At 39.0% G+C, this 16890-nt stretch overlaps 1 protein-coding gene across 19 annotated transcripts in view; it reads right to left on the bottom strand.

The window, feature by feature from the left end:
* DTNA (dystrobrevin alpha) overlaps positions 1-16890 on the bottom strand; it is a 395439-nt gene that overhangs the window by 116250 nt on the left and 262299 nt on the right. For all 19 annotated transcript variants that reach the window (XM_054460657.2, XM_054460665.2, XM_054460668.2 and 16 more), the window contains one exon: positions 9562-9642. In XM_054460657.2, coding sequence (XP_054316632.1) covers positions 9562-9642 — 81 coding nt within the window. The remainder of the gene's footprint in view (positions 1-9561; positions 9643-16890) is intronic.

Below are 16890 nucleotides of genomic sequence, written 5' to 3'. Positions count from 1 at the left end.
AAACAAGACTCTTATTAACTCACAGTTCTGTAGTTAAGAAGTTAAGTATGGCATGACTGGTTCCCTGCTCAGGGTATCACAAGATTAAATAAAGGTGTTGGCTGAACTCAGTTTTATTTTAGAAGCTCTGAGGAAAAAAATACTTTCAAGACATTTGTTAGCACAATTCAGTTCCTTGTGATCATAGGACTGAGGTCCCTGTTCCTTGCTGGCTGTGAGCCAGGTGTCTCCCAACATCTAGTGATTGAGCATGTGGCACTTTCCATCTTCAAGCCAGCAATGGCATGACAAATTCGTCTGTCCCTTCAAACGTCTGATTTTCTCTTCTGTGGCTGCCAGATAAAACTCTCTGCTTTTATTTTTATTTTTTTTGAGACGGAGTCTCACTCTGTCACCCAGGCTGGAGCGCAGTGGCGCAATCTTGGCTCACTGCAAGCTCCGCCTCCCGGGTTCACGCCATTCTCCTGCCTCAGCCTCCGAGTAGCTGGGACTACAGGCGCCCACCACCATGCCTGGTTAATTTTTTGTATTTTTAGTAGAGATGATGTTTCACAGTGTTCACCAGGATCGTTTCGATCTCCTGACCTTGTGATCCGCCCGCCTCAGCCTCCCAAAGTGCTGGGATAACAGGCGTGAGCCACCGCACCTGGCTAACTCTCTGCTTTTAAAGGGCTCAGGTGATTAGTTCAGGCCCACCCAGGTGATTCTCCTATTTTAAGGTTTGTTGCAACTGTGCAATGTAACATAATCTAATCACAGGTGTGAATTCCACTAAATTCCCAGTCCTGGGGATTACGCATGGGATTGCTCAGGGGGTAGGAAATTTTAGGAGCCATTTTAGATTGTAGTTCGGGTAAAGATGTTTTGGACCAGGCATTTGTAGTCAGCACAGAAAGATGTGGATAGATTTGAGATATATGTGAAAGTATAACTGATGAGATTTTTATGATTGATTCAATCTGGGTTGAGATAAGAGGACAAAGATGATGCCCAGATTTATGGCTTGAGAAACTTGATGAGTCTTGGTACCCTGTGGGAGCAACCTCTCTTTTAAAAGGATTCGCTGAATAAATCTTCCACTTTTCTATTACCAACTTCTATCTCTCTTTTTCTTTACTCTTCAACAGGTGAGAGTGATACATTGAAAACGAAATTTTTATTGCTGAAAAAGTATACTAAAATAAATATGCATTTATGTAAAGTTTCAGTAAGAGAATATGCAAATAGGGATGAATTTCTGAATGGTCCACTTTGTAGTCACACTGTTCTCCCCATGATCTAGAATAATGCTTGGCATGCAGTCAGTGCTCAGGCTCTATTTATGGAGTGAATACATAAATGAGTGATTGCTAATAACAACGAATGTTAACAAAACCTCAGTGAGGAGTGAACCCAGGCGACATCAGGAGTGACTTTCAGATGGAATCTCAGGTATGATTTCATGGGAGAAGCTGCTCTCCCATCCCTGTCCTCCCGACTGACTTCTGTTTTTTTACAATGTGTGCTGGAGGCCTGAGATCCTGGGAGCCAGGCAGTGGGAGAACCCCTTCTGGGTATCCCTTCTTCACTCTGCTGACTGGCTCCAAGCCAAGCAGGCAGTTTCCCAGAAACAGGGCTTGGCAGGCCACCAGGGGAAGGTCACCGAATCTTGCCTTGGCACCTGTTAGATAGGGTTGGGAAGCTTCAAACGCATTCCTCTGTATGCATCACTCTTAACCAACTGACAGGAGCATTTTAAGACGATGGTTTTTCCTCAGTTGTGAAAGTAAAAGTGCTTAGTTGGCACAGCTTTCATGTGTAATGCAGAAGCAGAAGAAAGGGAAGGAAGTCACTGTGTGTTACATCCAGATGCCTGGAAATGAGACTACAGGTGTGGCTTAGCTCACAGGTTATGCAGTGGTAGCAGTTTGAGCAAAGCTTCTGGCATTCTCTAAAACAAAAGTCTACTAACAAGGAAACAGAACCCTGATTTTTAAGATCTTAAAAACCATTAAAGGGAAGAAGTAGCTTTAATTAAACCCATATCATAATCATCAGGACTTTAAAATCATTGCTTTTCTCATCCAGAGGTTTACTCTGATTAAGGGGAAATAATTTTGCCATAGGTCCAGGGTGCCAGAGAGGAGCAGTTTTTCCATTGTCCTATTACATAGGCATCTTTAATAGGTTTGTTTATATTCCACTGCCACCACCAACTTTCCCACAGGGAATTTTTGGGAGCATTGCATTCTAGCACAATGCACCTTCCTTTATTCTAAACAAGTGTCTAGAATGATTCAACATCAGGAATGAAAATATGTAGTAAAAACATTTGCAACAACACAAACAAAGATAATTGTGCTCCAAGGGTTAGTCATCTGCAGTTTATTTCCCCAACTGTGAATATTCCTGCTTTTCCTGCTGGCTCCTTGACTAGGGAGAATCCTCTGATCCTTCTCTTTTAAATACATTTCTTTCTCTCGTTCGATTTCTCTTGCCTGTGTTTTCGACTTTAAACTTTATTTTTACATCCAAGATTTTATACATCGTTATCTGAGAAATACAAGAGTCTATGTTCTTGAGCAGTGTGGTTGATTCCTGGTGCGTGGTGTCACAAACTTTCTCCTGGTTATTCAAACATGAATCCAGGGGCTGCAGTGAAGGGATTTTGCAGATGATATTATGATCCCAAATTAGTTGACCTTAAAACATGGATATCATCTGAGTGGGCCTGATATAAACATGTCAGTCACTGAAAAGCAGAGTCTTCTCTGGCTAGTCATAAATGGGGAAGTCAGAGAGGACACTCTAGCTGGGCTGGAAGAAGCCACAAATACCCATGCCCTGAGCAGCCAACAGGGGCCATGAGGCAAGGAATAAGGGAGGCTCTAGGAACTGAAAGTTGTCTCCAGCTGACAGCCAGCAAGGAAACGGGGCCCCAATCCTACAACCACAAGAAAATAACACTTTCCCATAATGAATGCACTTAGAAGAGAACCCTGACCCCCAACGTGAGAACCACAGACCCAACCAGCACTTTGATTTTAGTTGAGTGTAAAGCTCAACTAAAGCTTTAGTAAAGCTAAGCCGAAAACCCGGCCATGCTGCATTGGATTTCTGACCTACAAAAACTGTAAGATAATAAATGTGTGCTGCTTTAAGCTGCTAAATTTATGGTAATTTGTTACCCAAGAATAGAAAATTCATAGTGGCAGCTAAAAATCCACATATTTAAACATGAAGCAGGGAAGAGGAATATATTGATATACTAGCTGGAAGAAAAATGAGTGGAATATTAGTATTTACTACTAAAAACATAGCTCAAGGCTACTCCTGCCACATAAGACCAGTGTTCTTCTAGTCACCTGACTGGTGAGAAATGAATCTAGTGGAGCATATTCATTCATAGAATATTGATTCAGGACCGACTAGTTATATGGGACTCACTTGGCTTACTTTTATGGTGATAGAAAAACATTTAGGTAAAAAGGTAACTGCATTTTTTTGGTTCACAAGAAATTCAAAAAGAAATTTAAAGACAGTAACAGAAAAAGCAGGTGTTCTAACTTAACATATCTGAATGAGCGATACTTTTAAAATATTTCAATTACTAGAAAAAGAGTATGTTGAGAAACTCTGACAGCCCAGATATAATTATAGACCTTTTCTCTTCTTTGCCTTTTAAACAAAATTTTAATTAAATTTTAGTTGATATGACTAACAGAAAGAAAATTCAGGCTGTAAGCAATAGGACTAAAAGATGGTGCAATGTTAGCTGTGGGTGTAGGATAGAATATTCCCTTGCCTTCTTAATTTTGTTCCTACTATTAAACAGGAGGGATTAGATATTTCTGATTTATTTCTCTTGTTGTCCTTTGTTGTTCATGAATTTAGGGCTGCATTTCATTGACTCCAAAGTAATTTCTGAAAAAAAAAAAGATCTGCTGACATTACAGGGTATCTGGATCATTAACCACGTCAATGCTGACCAAGGAAATAATGTTATAGTAGAAACAGCTATTTGTCTAAAATAAAGGCTGAGATGATGCCATTTTATATATCCTTATAAGAGTTTATGGGGTATTAATTTTTGTGGAAAGTTAACAAAAAATCTGGAAGCTAAAGAGAAGACTATTGATTAGAAAGGATTATTTAAAATATTATTTGTATTCTTTGTTCTGCTCCATTCCTCCTAGAATATAAAATAATCAACTTGGTGTCCACTAATTTTTTACAAACACCCATTCTTTTATTCTGTTAGAGAATGTGCTAGTTACATCATGGGGAAGGTATGGCAGGGTACGAAGATGAATGGTAAGGGGAAGAAGCGATTTGGAAAGGAGAACACTTTGACTTAAAAAAAAGATGGGTTTTTACAAGTGTCTTTTTGTTTTTGAGAAGGAGTCTTGCTCTATCACTCAGGCTGGAGTGCAGTGGCACAATCTCAGCTCACTGCAAGCTCCATCTCCCCGGGTTCACGCCATTCTCCTGCCTTAGCCTCCCAAGTAGCTGGGACTACAGGCGCCTGCCACCATGCCCGGCTAATTATTTGTATTTTTAGTACAGACGGGGTATCACCATGTCAGCCAGGATGGTCTTGATCTCCTGACCTTGTGATCCACCTGCCTCGGCCTCCCAAAGTGCTGGGAATACAGGCGTGAGCCATCACGCCTGGCCTTACAAGTGTCTTTTATAGCAGGGATTGGTCAACATTCTTTTTGTGGACCAAGAGACAAAATCAGGGATATTATATCAGTACATACATAACAAGAGAGAAAAATAATTTACACAACATTTTTACTGAAGTTAAATATCCAATAATTGGGTACATTAAGAAAATGCTGGCCTACCAATGAGAAGAATGTAATTCTTGGCCAGGCGCAGTGGCTCATGCCACCTGGCCTGGCCAACCTGGTGAAATGCTGTCTCTACTAAAAACACAAAATTAGCCGGGCATGGTGGCGCATGCCTGTAATCCCAGCTACTTGGGAGGCTGAGGCAGAAGAATCACTTGAATCCGGGAGGCAGAGGTTGCAGTGAGCCAAGATCACGCCATTGCACTCCAGCCTGGGCAAAAAGAGCAAAACTCCACTCAAAAAAAAAAAAAAAAGAATGTAATTCTTCTTGGAAGTATGCATTTTTAAAAATTGCGGTTACAAGTTAGTGTTCCCTGTTATCAAATCGATTACAAATATTCATCTGTAAAATCCATTAGTTCATTCTCTATAAAAAAGTAGGTTCTGGGCCTCATTTAGTTCATAGGTGACAGTGGCCTCTTGTTCAGAGTCCTTTTGGAATCCCGGGAACTGACCATTCTCAGCATACGTTAGGAATTGAATAGAAGAAAATAAACATGAATGTCAGTGATAGGAACCAGTTGTCCACATGGAAAATCATAAAGTAGGCAAGGGCTGTGGGGAAAGAACTATAGGGAATTAACCAACATTTATGAAATTTGGATTTAGATCATAGATAAAAAAGAAATCTCCTGAAAACCTACACAGTCTGTGCTGTATCCAGACAATATTCATTTTTTTTTCTAGGTGATAGTTTTACAACAGCCAGTTTTTGTTTTTTCCTCCTTTATGTAGTTTTAAAACTTAGTTTTGTTAGTATACGCAATAAATTTTAAATAAGGTATGGACCTAAAAGTAAACAATCTATTTTCATTTAAGATCCATTGATTTCTACGAAGTAAATACTATAATGAGTTTCTGCTATTGTTTGAATATTTGTGTCCCCATCAAATTCTCATGTTGAAACTTAATCCCTTAATGCGATGGTATTACCAGGTGGGGCCTTTTAGCAGGTGATCAGGACTTGAGAGAAGAGCTTTCATGATGGGGATTAGTGCCCTTATAAAAGAGGCCCCAGACCAGGCGCTGTGGCTCACACCTGTAATTCCAGCACTTTGGGAGGCCAAGGTGGGCAGATTACATGAGGTCAGGAGTTTGAGACCAGCCTGACCAACATGGTGAAACCCTGTCTGTACTAAAAATACAAAATTAGCCGGGTGTGGTGGTGCATGCCTGTAATTCCAGCTACTCGGGAGGTTGAGGCAGGAGAATCGCTTGAACCTGAGAGGCGGAGGTTGCAGTGAGCCGAGATTGCACCATTGCACTCCAGCCTGGGAAAAAAGAGCGAAACTCTGTCAAAAAAAAAAAAAAAGCCCCAGAGGGCTTCCTTGCTTCTTCCACCATGGGAGGACACAGTGAGAAGGGGCCACCTATGAACCAGACGGCTGCCCTCCCTAGATACCAAATCTGGCAGTGCCTTGATTTTGGATTTTCTAGCCTCCAGAACCATGAGAAATAAATGTTGTTTATAAGCCACCCAGTTTATGGTATTTTTGTTAGAGCAGCCTGACACTTTCCAATTAAAAAATGCACTTACAAATATGCTACCTACATTTTGTTTCTTATTTCTTTTATTGTAGGGCAAAACTCCATTATAAGGTATCATAATTTATTGTGGGTTAGGTTTATTGCAGACTAAAATTACTTAAATCAGGGAATATATTCAATGTTGACTAATATTATGTCATGTAAACATCGCTGCTTCTGGTTGGTTAACTTTCTAGAAGGAAGGTTTCAATTTTGATTAAGATAAGCCAAGATCAATTATGTAAGCATTTTACAAATATCTCTGAACATCACAACTGTTTTATTTATTGTTAGAAAGGAAAACTTTGCAAAGACATATAGTACTTGCATTTAATGCCTCTGATCAAGGTAGAAACAATTTTTAAAACGTTAATTTAGCAAAGCATTCAAAACATGCTTGTTTTTCTTCCTTGGGCCCTAACTTTGTCTAATTTTGTAGAATGTAATATCTTTTCTCATCCTGAAATACAGGAACCTTACAAGGTACACTGTAAAATAAATAAGACTTTCCTGATATCTCCTTCTCTAGGAAAGTCCTACCAGTGACCCTCACCCCCAACAAGTCAGGGCACTGACTCCCTGAAGCTCTCACATACCATGTACATATTTCTATCATTATCTTTCTACATGGTTTTATAAATCTGCTTAAAAGCCCACATGCTCAGTTAGATTTTGAGCAACTTGAAGGAAGGGATTGCATGTCATTCATCATCACACTATCTGTGGTACCTAGCACAATGTCAAACATATAGCAGGAGCTCATTATACACTTACTGAATTAAGAGGTCAATGAATGGACACACTGAAGGGCCACTGGACAGGTATAAGCTTCTATTTTCACCCAGGGATGGATTAGCATCCTCACTTCTTCCCTACTGTTTTTCAAGAAATTCCAAGACAATTCTGGATGCAGGATAAGGATGTGGACCAGAAAAGAACAGAAAGAGGAAAAGGAAATGCCCAAGAATGAGAAAGGGCCTTTCTCAGAGAGCAGGAGGCATGGGATAAGGCCTGTGGACCATAACTGGGGACAACACAGTGTGTCCACTTTAATGTTGAGTGGGGACAACACAGTGTGTCCACCTTAATGTTGACTGCAGTGTTGCCAAGTCCCTGATTCCCTGAGCCCTTCCCTTTCTTTCCGTTCCTTTCCTTTTCCTTTCTTTCTTTTCTTTGTTTTCCTTTTTTGCTTTTTTTTGGGGGGAGTTCCTTCTTACCATTTTGTAGTCTTTTATTGGAAATCTCTAGCTCTCCTGAACGGAGCCTAAGGCAGGCTCCGCTTGGCAAAGCTCTAAGGGGGACAGAGCGCCTACCACTTACCCTCTGCCTTCCCCTCCAATTTTGAGGCCATTGTAGTGGTCACACATGATAAGAACATGGGACAATCATATCCCTTTTAATTGCTGAAAACACGGAGATTCTTCCTTTTGTTTGTAATCTGGGTGATGTGTTTGAAGGGGAAGAGGAAACTTCTTCTGTGGGAACATTTTCATTGGCCCCTATCACCAGCACTGGAGATGACTTTTCTTGACTCGTTAGGACTACAAATACAGCAAAAAATTCTTTCAACATCTGTAATACTTTTCTCACTACTCATTTTAGATTGCTTTAGCTTCCTGTGAGGAGTCAAAACACATATATGATGTGTGACCAGTGCTATGGTTTGAATGTTTGTCCCTTCTAAAACTCGTGTTGAAACTTAACCCCCTGTGAGGCAATGTTGAGACGTGGGGCTTTTGAGACGTGATTGGTCATGCGGGGTCTGCCCTCATGAATGGATTAATCCACTCATGGATTAATAGGTAATCACAGGAGTGAGGCTGGTGGCCTTATAAGTAGGGGAAGACAGACCTGAGTTAGCATGCTCAGCCTCCTTACTAAGTGTGCCCTGTACCATCTTGAGACTCTGCAGAGAGTCCCACTAGCAAGCAGAGAGTCCCACTAGCAAGCAGACTCTCACCAGAGGCAGCCCCTTGACTTGGACTTCTGAGCCACCATAACTGTAAGAAATAAATTCCTTTTCTTTAGAAATTGCAAAGTTTCAAGTATTCTGTTATAAGCAACAGAAAATGAAAATAAGACAACCAACTTACATTTTTCTTCCATCCCCTCCTTCCCCAAACTTCAGCCCCATTTTTAGCCACTGGGGCTGGGGAATAAGATGTAGATGAGAAACTTGAGGAATAGATGTGTACTTTGCATCCTCACAGTCATGATTAGCTGTAAGCCTAGAAGCCTGGGGCTGAGGTGACCTGCCCAGGGCCCTAGGAAACATCTGCTAGAGACTCTGAGAGGGTAGACATGTGGAGATGCCTGGTTTCTACCTTTACCATAAGTCTAATTACCATGCCAGTTATCGTAGAACTATGTGTATGTATCAGGAGAACATTACGGTTTTCATTTTTAAAAATTCATCCAATATTAATTAAAAAATGAGACCTTTTTTGTAAGTAAACTTTTTTAAAAATAAAAGAAAAAGTTCTTACACATGAACTGTGAATCAATATTTTTTTCCAAGAGAAAATGGATATGGTAATACAATGGAAGTGTTGACCCAGCAGAGAATAAGACTGCTCATTGTGACTAGTGATCTAGCTTATTGCTTACATTTTTAAATTTGAAAAAAACTGGAGCAAGTTCCTTTGTTTCTTTAAGTATTGTACTTTTCTTGTTTTTGTCTGATGTACACAAATGTAGTTAAAACTCTGACACAAAGGGCTAATTTTTTTCTTTCAGAAAAAAACTTAAATGTTTTCCAAAGCTTTAAAATATTTTCCTGTCCTTGTAAAAGAAAATACAAATAAAAGAGGGATTTAATGTTTGATATTTTATAATGTTCTTGGAAGCCATTTTGATGGCACTGCATTTATGATACCAAGGTTAGAGAAAAGAAGAAAAACATCCATCTAGACTTAAACCATTCCAAAGTTAGAATTATATTGTACATGTATCCAGAGGTTCATCCTTTTAGTATGAACTAAACGGTTCATATGCTTTAGTATTTAAGCATTTTCAGATTTCAAGACTACTTAGGAGTCATCTCTACCATTTGTACATCATAATACCCCTTTTATTGTTGTGTAAACATATATAACAATATTAGCAATATTTGTAAGAGAATCTAGTTTAATAAACTTAGTACAAGATGTAAACTATAGGATTCATGATGGTAATTAGTCCAAACAACTGGCACACTTACAATTGCATTTCTTCTGAACAAACCTAAGCTTGCATGCTGTTCTGTAGGTGGAGAGTCGGATGCGATCCAGATCTTGAGCCCCTAGTGCAGGGAAAAAGGATACATAAGGTATGCCATGTGTGCAGAAAGAAATTTACAATGTTTACAAATAAAACAACTGCAGATATGATCCTTACACCTAATTTTATTTTTATTAGAATATAAATATAACTTTAAGACTTGAACAGATCTGTCCTATTCAAGGACAAGTTCCTTAGGTTCTAGGGAAAAAGAGCACACACATGTAATCAACATTGGAGATTAGGCTGTAAACCATGTTCTTGGATTAAGAAACACAATGTCATCCCTGTTGTGTCCACCACTTCTGAGAACAATCTGCTCAAGCTGTGACCTACAGTGAAACAGCTAGATGATATAGATACTATCATCAAATAAGCATTTAAAGTGCATTGCTATTGGTCATTAGAATGTGGCTGTTAGGTGACCGCATACTGACTGTTGAGCATCTTCTCTGTGTGCCCTTAGGCCAATTGCTTTTAGAGCTTCAATTTTCTCGCTTGGAAGATGGGGATGATGATAATAATAGTACTTATTTCACAGGACTGTTGTAAGGATAAATGAGTGAATATACCTAAGGCACTTAAACACTGTCTGGCACACAGTAAATGCTGCATAAGTATTCATTTTTATTACTAACAACTTTCTTGTGATCCTTCCTGTCAATCTCAGAGGAAGATATGCCTTTCTAAAGCAACCTCTCCCCTTTCTTTGACTGTGGCTTTCAGTTCCTTCCTAACTTAGAGGGAACACATTCCCTATATTCTTAAACTACTTTCCTTATTCCACTCTTCCACTTAGGAGTCCAGCATTGCTCCTGATGCCCAGAACATCAGGTCTAAAAGCTCTGCTCAGAATCCAAGCTTGTCTGCAGGTTCTTTCCAGCTTACTTACCTAATGACATTGCCCACTACTTTCTACCTCAGAATCTCTCGTGGGCTTGGTCAGTCTCATCTCAATACCCTGCAGATGGGCTGCTTGTTACATCAAGACCTGAGCTCCTAGTATTCCTCCCACCCTCCTTTGAATAAGTTAATCTCTAGACTGTGTCTAGAACACATTAGACTACCAATAAATGTCTGCTTTTCTCCATTTCTACATATTTGCTTTTTCTAAGCCCATGTTTATGGTCCATAACAGATATAAAGGCATGTATTGAACTTTTATCTTTACCAGTCACATACTAATAAAATGTGCTATGTGAATCCTTTAGAGTAAAACAGAATAGAAAGTAAATGAACTATCCTGGAAGCAATTATATTAGAAGGCCAATTAAGTGCTTTCCCAGTGAAACTCAGCATGAATTAGCAAGTGTCCCTCAGTAGGGGATTTAGCATTTCCTCAACGCAAACCGATATCTTCAGATTCACTTAAAGTGTTGCCAATAGTCCTGTTACCTTGTGGTTTTACAAAGCAGATCATTAAACGGTCACTCTTAATAAAGCTTATTAGAAGCTCTTTAGTTTAATTAGATCCCATTTGTCAATTTTGGCTTTTGTTGCCATTGCTTTTGGTGTTTTAGACATGAAGTCCTTGCCCATGCCTATGTCCTGAATGGTAATGCCTAGGTTTTCTTCTAGGGTTTTTATGGTTTTAGGTCTAACATTTAAGTCTTTAATCCATACCCAATGCTAGATGACGAAGTTAGTGGGTGCAGCGCACCAGCATGGCACATGTATACATATGTAACTTACCTGCACATTGCGCACATGTACCATAAAACCTAAAGTATAATAATAATAATAATAATAATAATAATAGAAAAAAATTAATTTTTTAATAGACAAATAAAAATTGTATGTATTTATCAGGTACAACATATTTTAAAATATGTATGCATTGTTAAATGGCTAAATTGAGTGAATTAACATATGCATTCATTATACACAAAAAAATAAAGCTTATTATTTGACAAACAGACTTAGTGACACTGAGCACTTGAGGGATCAAAGAGATGGGTAACTACCCTCACCCAATGCAGGAATTCCCTTAGAAATGTTCTCAAGAGATGAACATTTAGCCAATGGCCATGTAGGATTATTTCCAATGATAGAGAAGATTATTACTTGTGAAAATAAATGAACTTTAAAGGAAGTAAACTTTAACTCTGTCACTTCTCAGTTGTGTGAGTTTCACCAAGTTTTTCCTTGGCATCTCAATTTCCTCATGGATAAAGTGAGATAACAATATCAACTTTACTGGCTGGTAATAGACAGATATAAAGTCTCGACTTCTGCACTGGGAACATAATGACCGCTTAACAGTAAATGGGCCCCTTAAGAGGCTTCATGTGCCATTTCTGAGCAAAAATATGTGATAGAAATTTCTTTTTTATATTTGAGCTTTGATTTGCCTCCCTGTAACTTCAACCTATTTGATCTAGTTTCCCCTGGAGTCACATACTCTTTTCCCCCTGCCATTTGAGAATTCATTTCTGAAATATTGCAAAGCAGCCACATTATCATTATTAGCATCCTCATTACCATCTGAAAATTATGTGCAGAAGTCCTTGTCATCATGGACTTTAAAATTTAGCTGGGCAGGTAGCTTCTCCTTGACTTTTTTTAGGGTAAAAGATGTTCAACTCCACAGCCATTTCAGGTATACTGTTTATCTGTCTGGTACCCAGTAGGGCTTCAATTCATGGCAGTTGTTATTATTATTTTCATTATGATCAAGCATGGTTTGAAACCCTTAAACATTCTAGTCACCCTGTTCTGTGACTGGCTAATATCTGTTTAAAATTAGGTGTCCAAAATTAATCCAAATAGCTATTGCTTTAACTGTACAGAATATACAGAAAGCAATTATTACTACCTTTGATAAGGACTCCTAACTAATATGATCTTTTTTAAAAAATAGACAGCTCATTATGCCAGCTTTTATTAAGTTTGAAGTTAATTAAAAAACTGCTTTGAAAAATCATATGCACTTCTATATAAGTCAAATCTTTTCTATTTGCTATTTAAATGCCTATTTTGGAGCTAAGGGTAGGACGTCGTATTTATCTGGTTAGTTACTTTTAAAATTTAGCTCATACTAAGAACTTTTCTGAATCTTTTAAAATTCTTAAGTTGTCACTGGAACTTCAAAAATCTTTCCTAGTTTCATGCCCTCTGTAAATCTGACTCATGTGGGGAATGAGCTCTCTAGGATGCCCGATAACCAGAGACAGAGAGACTTTTAGAAATACCTGAATGCTAAATCTGCCTTTGCTCCCAGATGAGGATATACTTTTATTGGTGCTACATTTGGCTCAGCAATCAGGAGAGTCTCAATATTTGTAAATAATCACTTAAAAGAAAACATTAGGGGCATAGATTATTTGTGTAAGTTCTTCAAGCATAATGATTTAAGCTCCAGATGAAAAAAAGTTTGTGATGTGGCACATAGTTAAGTTTCTCAGTTTCTGCAAGACCTTACCCTCTGAGCACAGTAACCCTGGCACCTCTGCACTTTCCTCTGATTGAAGTCCTGTGGAAATATGGCAAAGGTGCACTTCTCCAGGATGCAGTAAAGAGGGATGTGGAGATGCTGCTTTGGGCCTGAAGTGCACTGACTGCTCTCTCCTGTCCTATCACTGTGTGGACTTAACTAACCCTGTGTTTTGTTCAAGAATCAGGAAGAGGTCTGTACGTCTATAAATGTTGTATAAATTCTTCCTGGCTGATGATGTAAGCCCTGAATATTAAAAGGGATGTGGTGAACGATACAATTTACTGTGTCAGATATAGCAGCACACAACCGTGCACAATCAATGTATGTGTTAACTGCAGGATCCATCCAGAAAGGGACCAGAAGAAGCTGGGCTGAGATATGATACATAGCCTCTTACTCTGTTTATCTGCCTTGTCAAAATAAATGTATTTTTCTTTGCCCCAACAAACCATGAACTTAACCCAGTTTTACATGTGTGGTCTTTTCTTGAAGGTTTATAAACCCAAAAACCTACTTTGGGATTAGTTCTGTGTCTTCATTCGAGTCATTGATTAAAACCAAGGACCAGAACAGGGCCACAAACAGAGCCTTCCAGGATACTACTAGAAGCCTTCCTCCAAGTTGATAGACCCATTAGTTGTGGCTTTAGACATGGTCATGACATCCCCTATAAATCTACCTAACTGTATTGTGACCCAGTCCACAATTCCCCAACACATGCACAGTCTAACAGCTTTTGTCAATATCTTGCTGAAATTAAGGTTAATTTTTATCAGATGGTATTTTTCTGATCTAGCAGTCTGGTAGTCTTATTAAAAAGTGTATTACCTGACTTTATTTATTTATTAAAAAGATGGAATTTAAATAAATGAGTAAAGAAATAAAATCAGCAGAACAATCTTTGCATTTAGCATGTTGACATGTCTAGAATTACCACTATATTTTGGCCAGGATCTAGATAAGTTTCGTTATGAAACTTATAACCAGTTCATACCCTAAACTCCAAAGAATCTATACTTTTTAATAAAAAAGTACAGAATTTTCCCATTACATTTTTTTTTCAATGTACTCTTCATTATTTTTCAAAATAATGGATAGTGGTTGTTTTCTGAATTATATCACTGGGATATAATTCTTTAAATCTGGAGATTCAACTCATTTAAGTGATTTCTTAGTTTTGCTTCATACTAATACAGTGGGGGATGGCATACATAATTAAGGGTTGAGATAAATACTATTTTCTCTACTTCTACATATATTTGAAACTTTTCATAATAAAAAAACTAAAACAAATTTATTTAAGGCAACTCAGTGCTGTTGCACCGTCTCCTCAAGCCTCTTGTACCCATGTCATAGTTGGAAGGAAGTAATAAATATGACAGCAAAGACACAGATTGTTTACACTGTTATCAACAGCAGTTTTTCCTTTCTTCAGCCCTTTTTGAAAAGATTCTCTTTCTTCTCTTCTCCCTCTGTCCCTACTTCCCTCTCTCTCACTCCCGTCTTTCCTTCCACCTTTTCCCTACCCATTCATTTGTTCATTCAACCAACCAATCAACCAATAAATCAACCAACCAGTCTTATCTAACTTTTGGTTTTAGCTTTTGCACTCTGAATATTTTCACACAATTTTTGTATGTTTTGCCTTCTATATTTTGATAGCTCATATAAAACCTTCTATTAACATATAGCCATTTTTATTCTTAAATATCTCATTCATTTAAAAGTTTTGCTCAACATATATTTCCAGAATAAAAATGAAGCCTATGACGAACCTGCTGCCTGAACTCTGCCACGCTTTATCATTGGCTCTGTATGTATGTGTGTGTGTGTGTGTGTGTGTGTGTGTGTGTGTGAAGGACGGAGGGAGAGAGAGAGATACTGAGAGGAAGATAAAGCAGTTTGGGGGTAAAAAATGATTGCTACCTTAGGTAGCTGAGTGGAATAGAGTATCCCTCATTGAGCTAAGTAAGGTACAAACAGGGAGGAATAGGTTTGTTGATGGGTGAAGACAGTTTTGGGCTAAAGAGTTTGAGTTGCTTCTAAGATGTCCAAGTGAGATATCCACAGGACAGTTGGATATAAGGATTAGAGCTTTAGTATATTCCAGAAATTATCAACAAGCACACAAAATGTAGTAGTGTGCTCGACTGGGCCAAGATTGCCAACAGGAGACTCTGTGCACAAGTAGGGCTATTCTATAATTCTAGTGACAAAATGAGGCACCAACTTGGGAATAGGAGTGCTCTCCCCACTTCTGAACTGTGCCCAGCTGCTTGGCAGTTGTTCAAAGACTGCAGGCTTTGGGAACACTAGAAGGCAGCCGCCTTGGCAGGAACGATAGGTATTTTTGTGATGGGCACTATTAGTGGAGTGACAATGAGCCCTCCTCAAGCTGCTTCATTAGCAGAAGACTTGACAAAAGTAGGCAAGGCTGGAAGGGAAGTTTAGTTTATGTGCTGCCTATTTTGGATAAGCTGGCTCATGAGAAATGGGAGTTGTTTTGGGGGACTCTGAACACTCAAGGGCCATAGCAATAAAGGTAAAGACTTGAGAGAAAGACAAATTGTATACGGAGAAAACTGGTCAAGAAGAAATCTTTAAATTCTCTGACTTCAGTGTCTAGAGGGTACTAAGAGACAGAAAAAGAGAAGTAGAGGGGACAGAAAAAGCAGGAGACTATGTTAGGGTGATGAGATAGAGAGAATTTCTGGGGCGGCGATCCATGGTGTTAATATCTTAAAAAGGCTGAGGAGAATGAGAAATGAAGAAGCAAGTGAAAACAGTCACCGTATCCATGAACCTACGGTGGTGAGGTCATTCGTGTCATTTTTATGAATTTTTGAGATCGGTGTTCTTAAACTCATGGTGTTCTTAAACTCATAGTGAAATCATAGGACATGATTTCAAAATCATGCCCTAGGTTCCTTTCCAATCGTGCATGTGCTGACTTCAGCCAACACTCTCAAGGATGGCCTGCCTTCAAATAATTCAACAGTACTTAGGGCGGGCACAGTGGCTCATGCGGTAATTCCAGCACTTTGAGAGGCCAAGGTGGGTGGATCACTTAAGATCAGAAGTTTGAGACCAGCCTGGCCAAACATGGTGAAACCCAGGGCGTCTCTACTAAAAATACAAAAATTAGCCAGGTGTGGTGGTGCACCTGTAGTCCCAGGTACTCAGGAGGCTGAGGCACAAGAATCACTTGAACCGGGAGGTTGCAGTGAGCCGAGATCACGCCACTGTACTCCAGCCTGGGCGACAGAGTGAAACTGTGTCTCAAAACAAAAGCAGAAACAAAAGCCAAAAACGATATTTGTTGAGTAGTTTCATTTGCCTCCTTTTGATTTCAAGTCCCGTCTTTGCTGACAGGCTGGTGGCATCACTCTCATTTCTCCCCAAGACCTTCCTTACCTTGTTAGGCAGCCTTCAATGTTCTAAAAGTGTGTTTTCCAATCACTTCCCTTCTATTAAAACCTACCCATCCTGTGCCCAATCGGGTTTTAAACAAGCATTGATTCAGCATCTAAGGGGAATGGATTTGAAGGAACATGTCCTAGGTCTGTCCCTAAAAAGGAGTTCACAGCACTGAGTGGTGTGGACATGTTCACAAGTAACTACCATATAAGGCTAAGTAAATGTGCTCTGAGAGTGAAACAACAGAAAAGAAGGGAGTTTAATTCCAAGAACAAACAATTTATTCTGTTAAAAGTCAGTCTGATGAACTTATTTGAGCTGCTAAACTTATTTATGGCTGAAAAAGCCAAGGTGAGGATGACGTTTATATTTAACTAGAGGGTTTTTTTTTTTTTTTTGCAGCTTTAATCCAAGGTA

The sequence above is a fragment of the Pongo pygmaeus genome, chromosome 17 (assembly GCF_028885625.2).
Source record: "Pongo pygmaeus isolate AG05252 chromosome 17, NHGRI_mPonPyg2-v2.0_pri, whole genome shotgun sequence".
Classification (NCBI taxonomy): Eukaryota; Metazoa; Chordata; class Mammalia; order Primates; family Hominidae; genus Pongo; species Pongo pygmaeus.
This window is presented reverse-complemented; position numbering and strand designations above follow the sequence as displayed.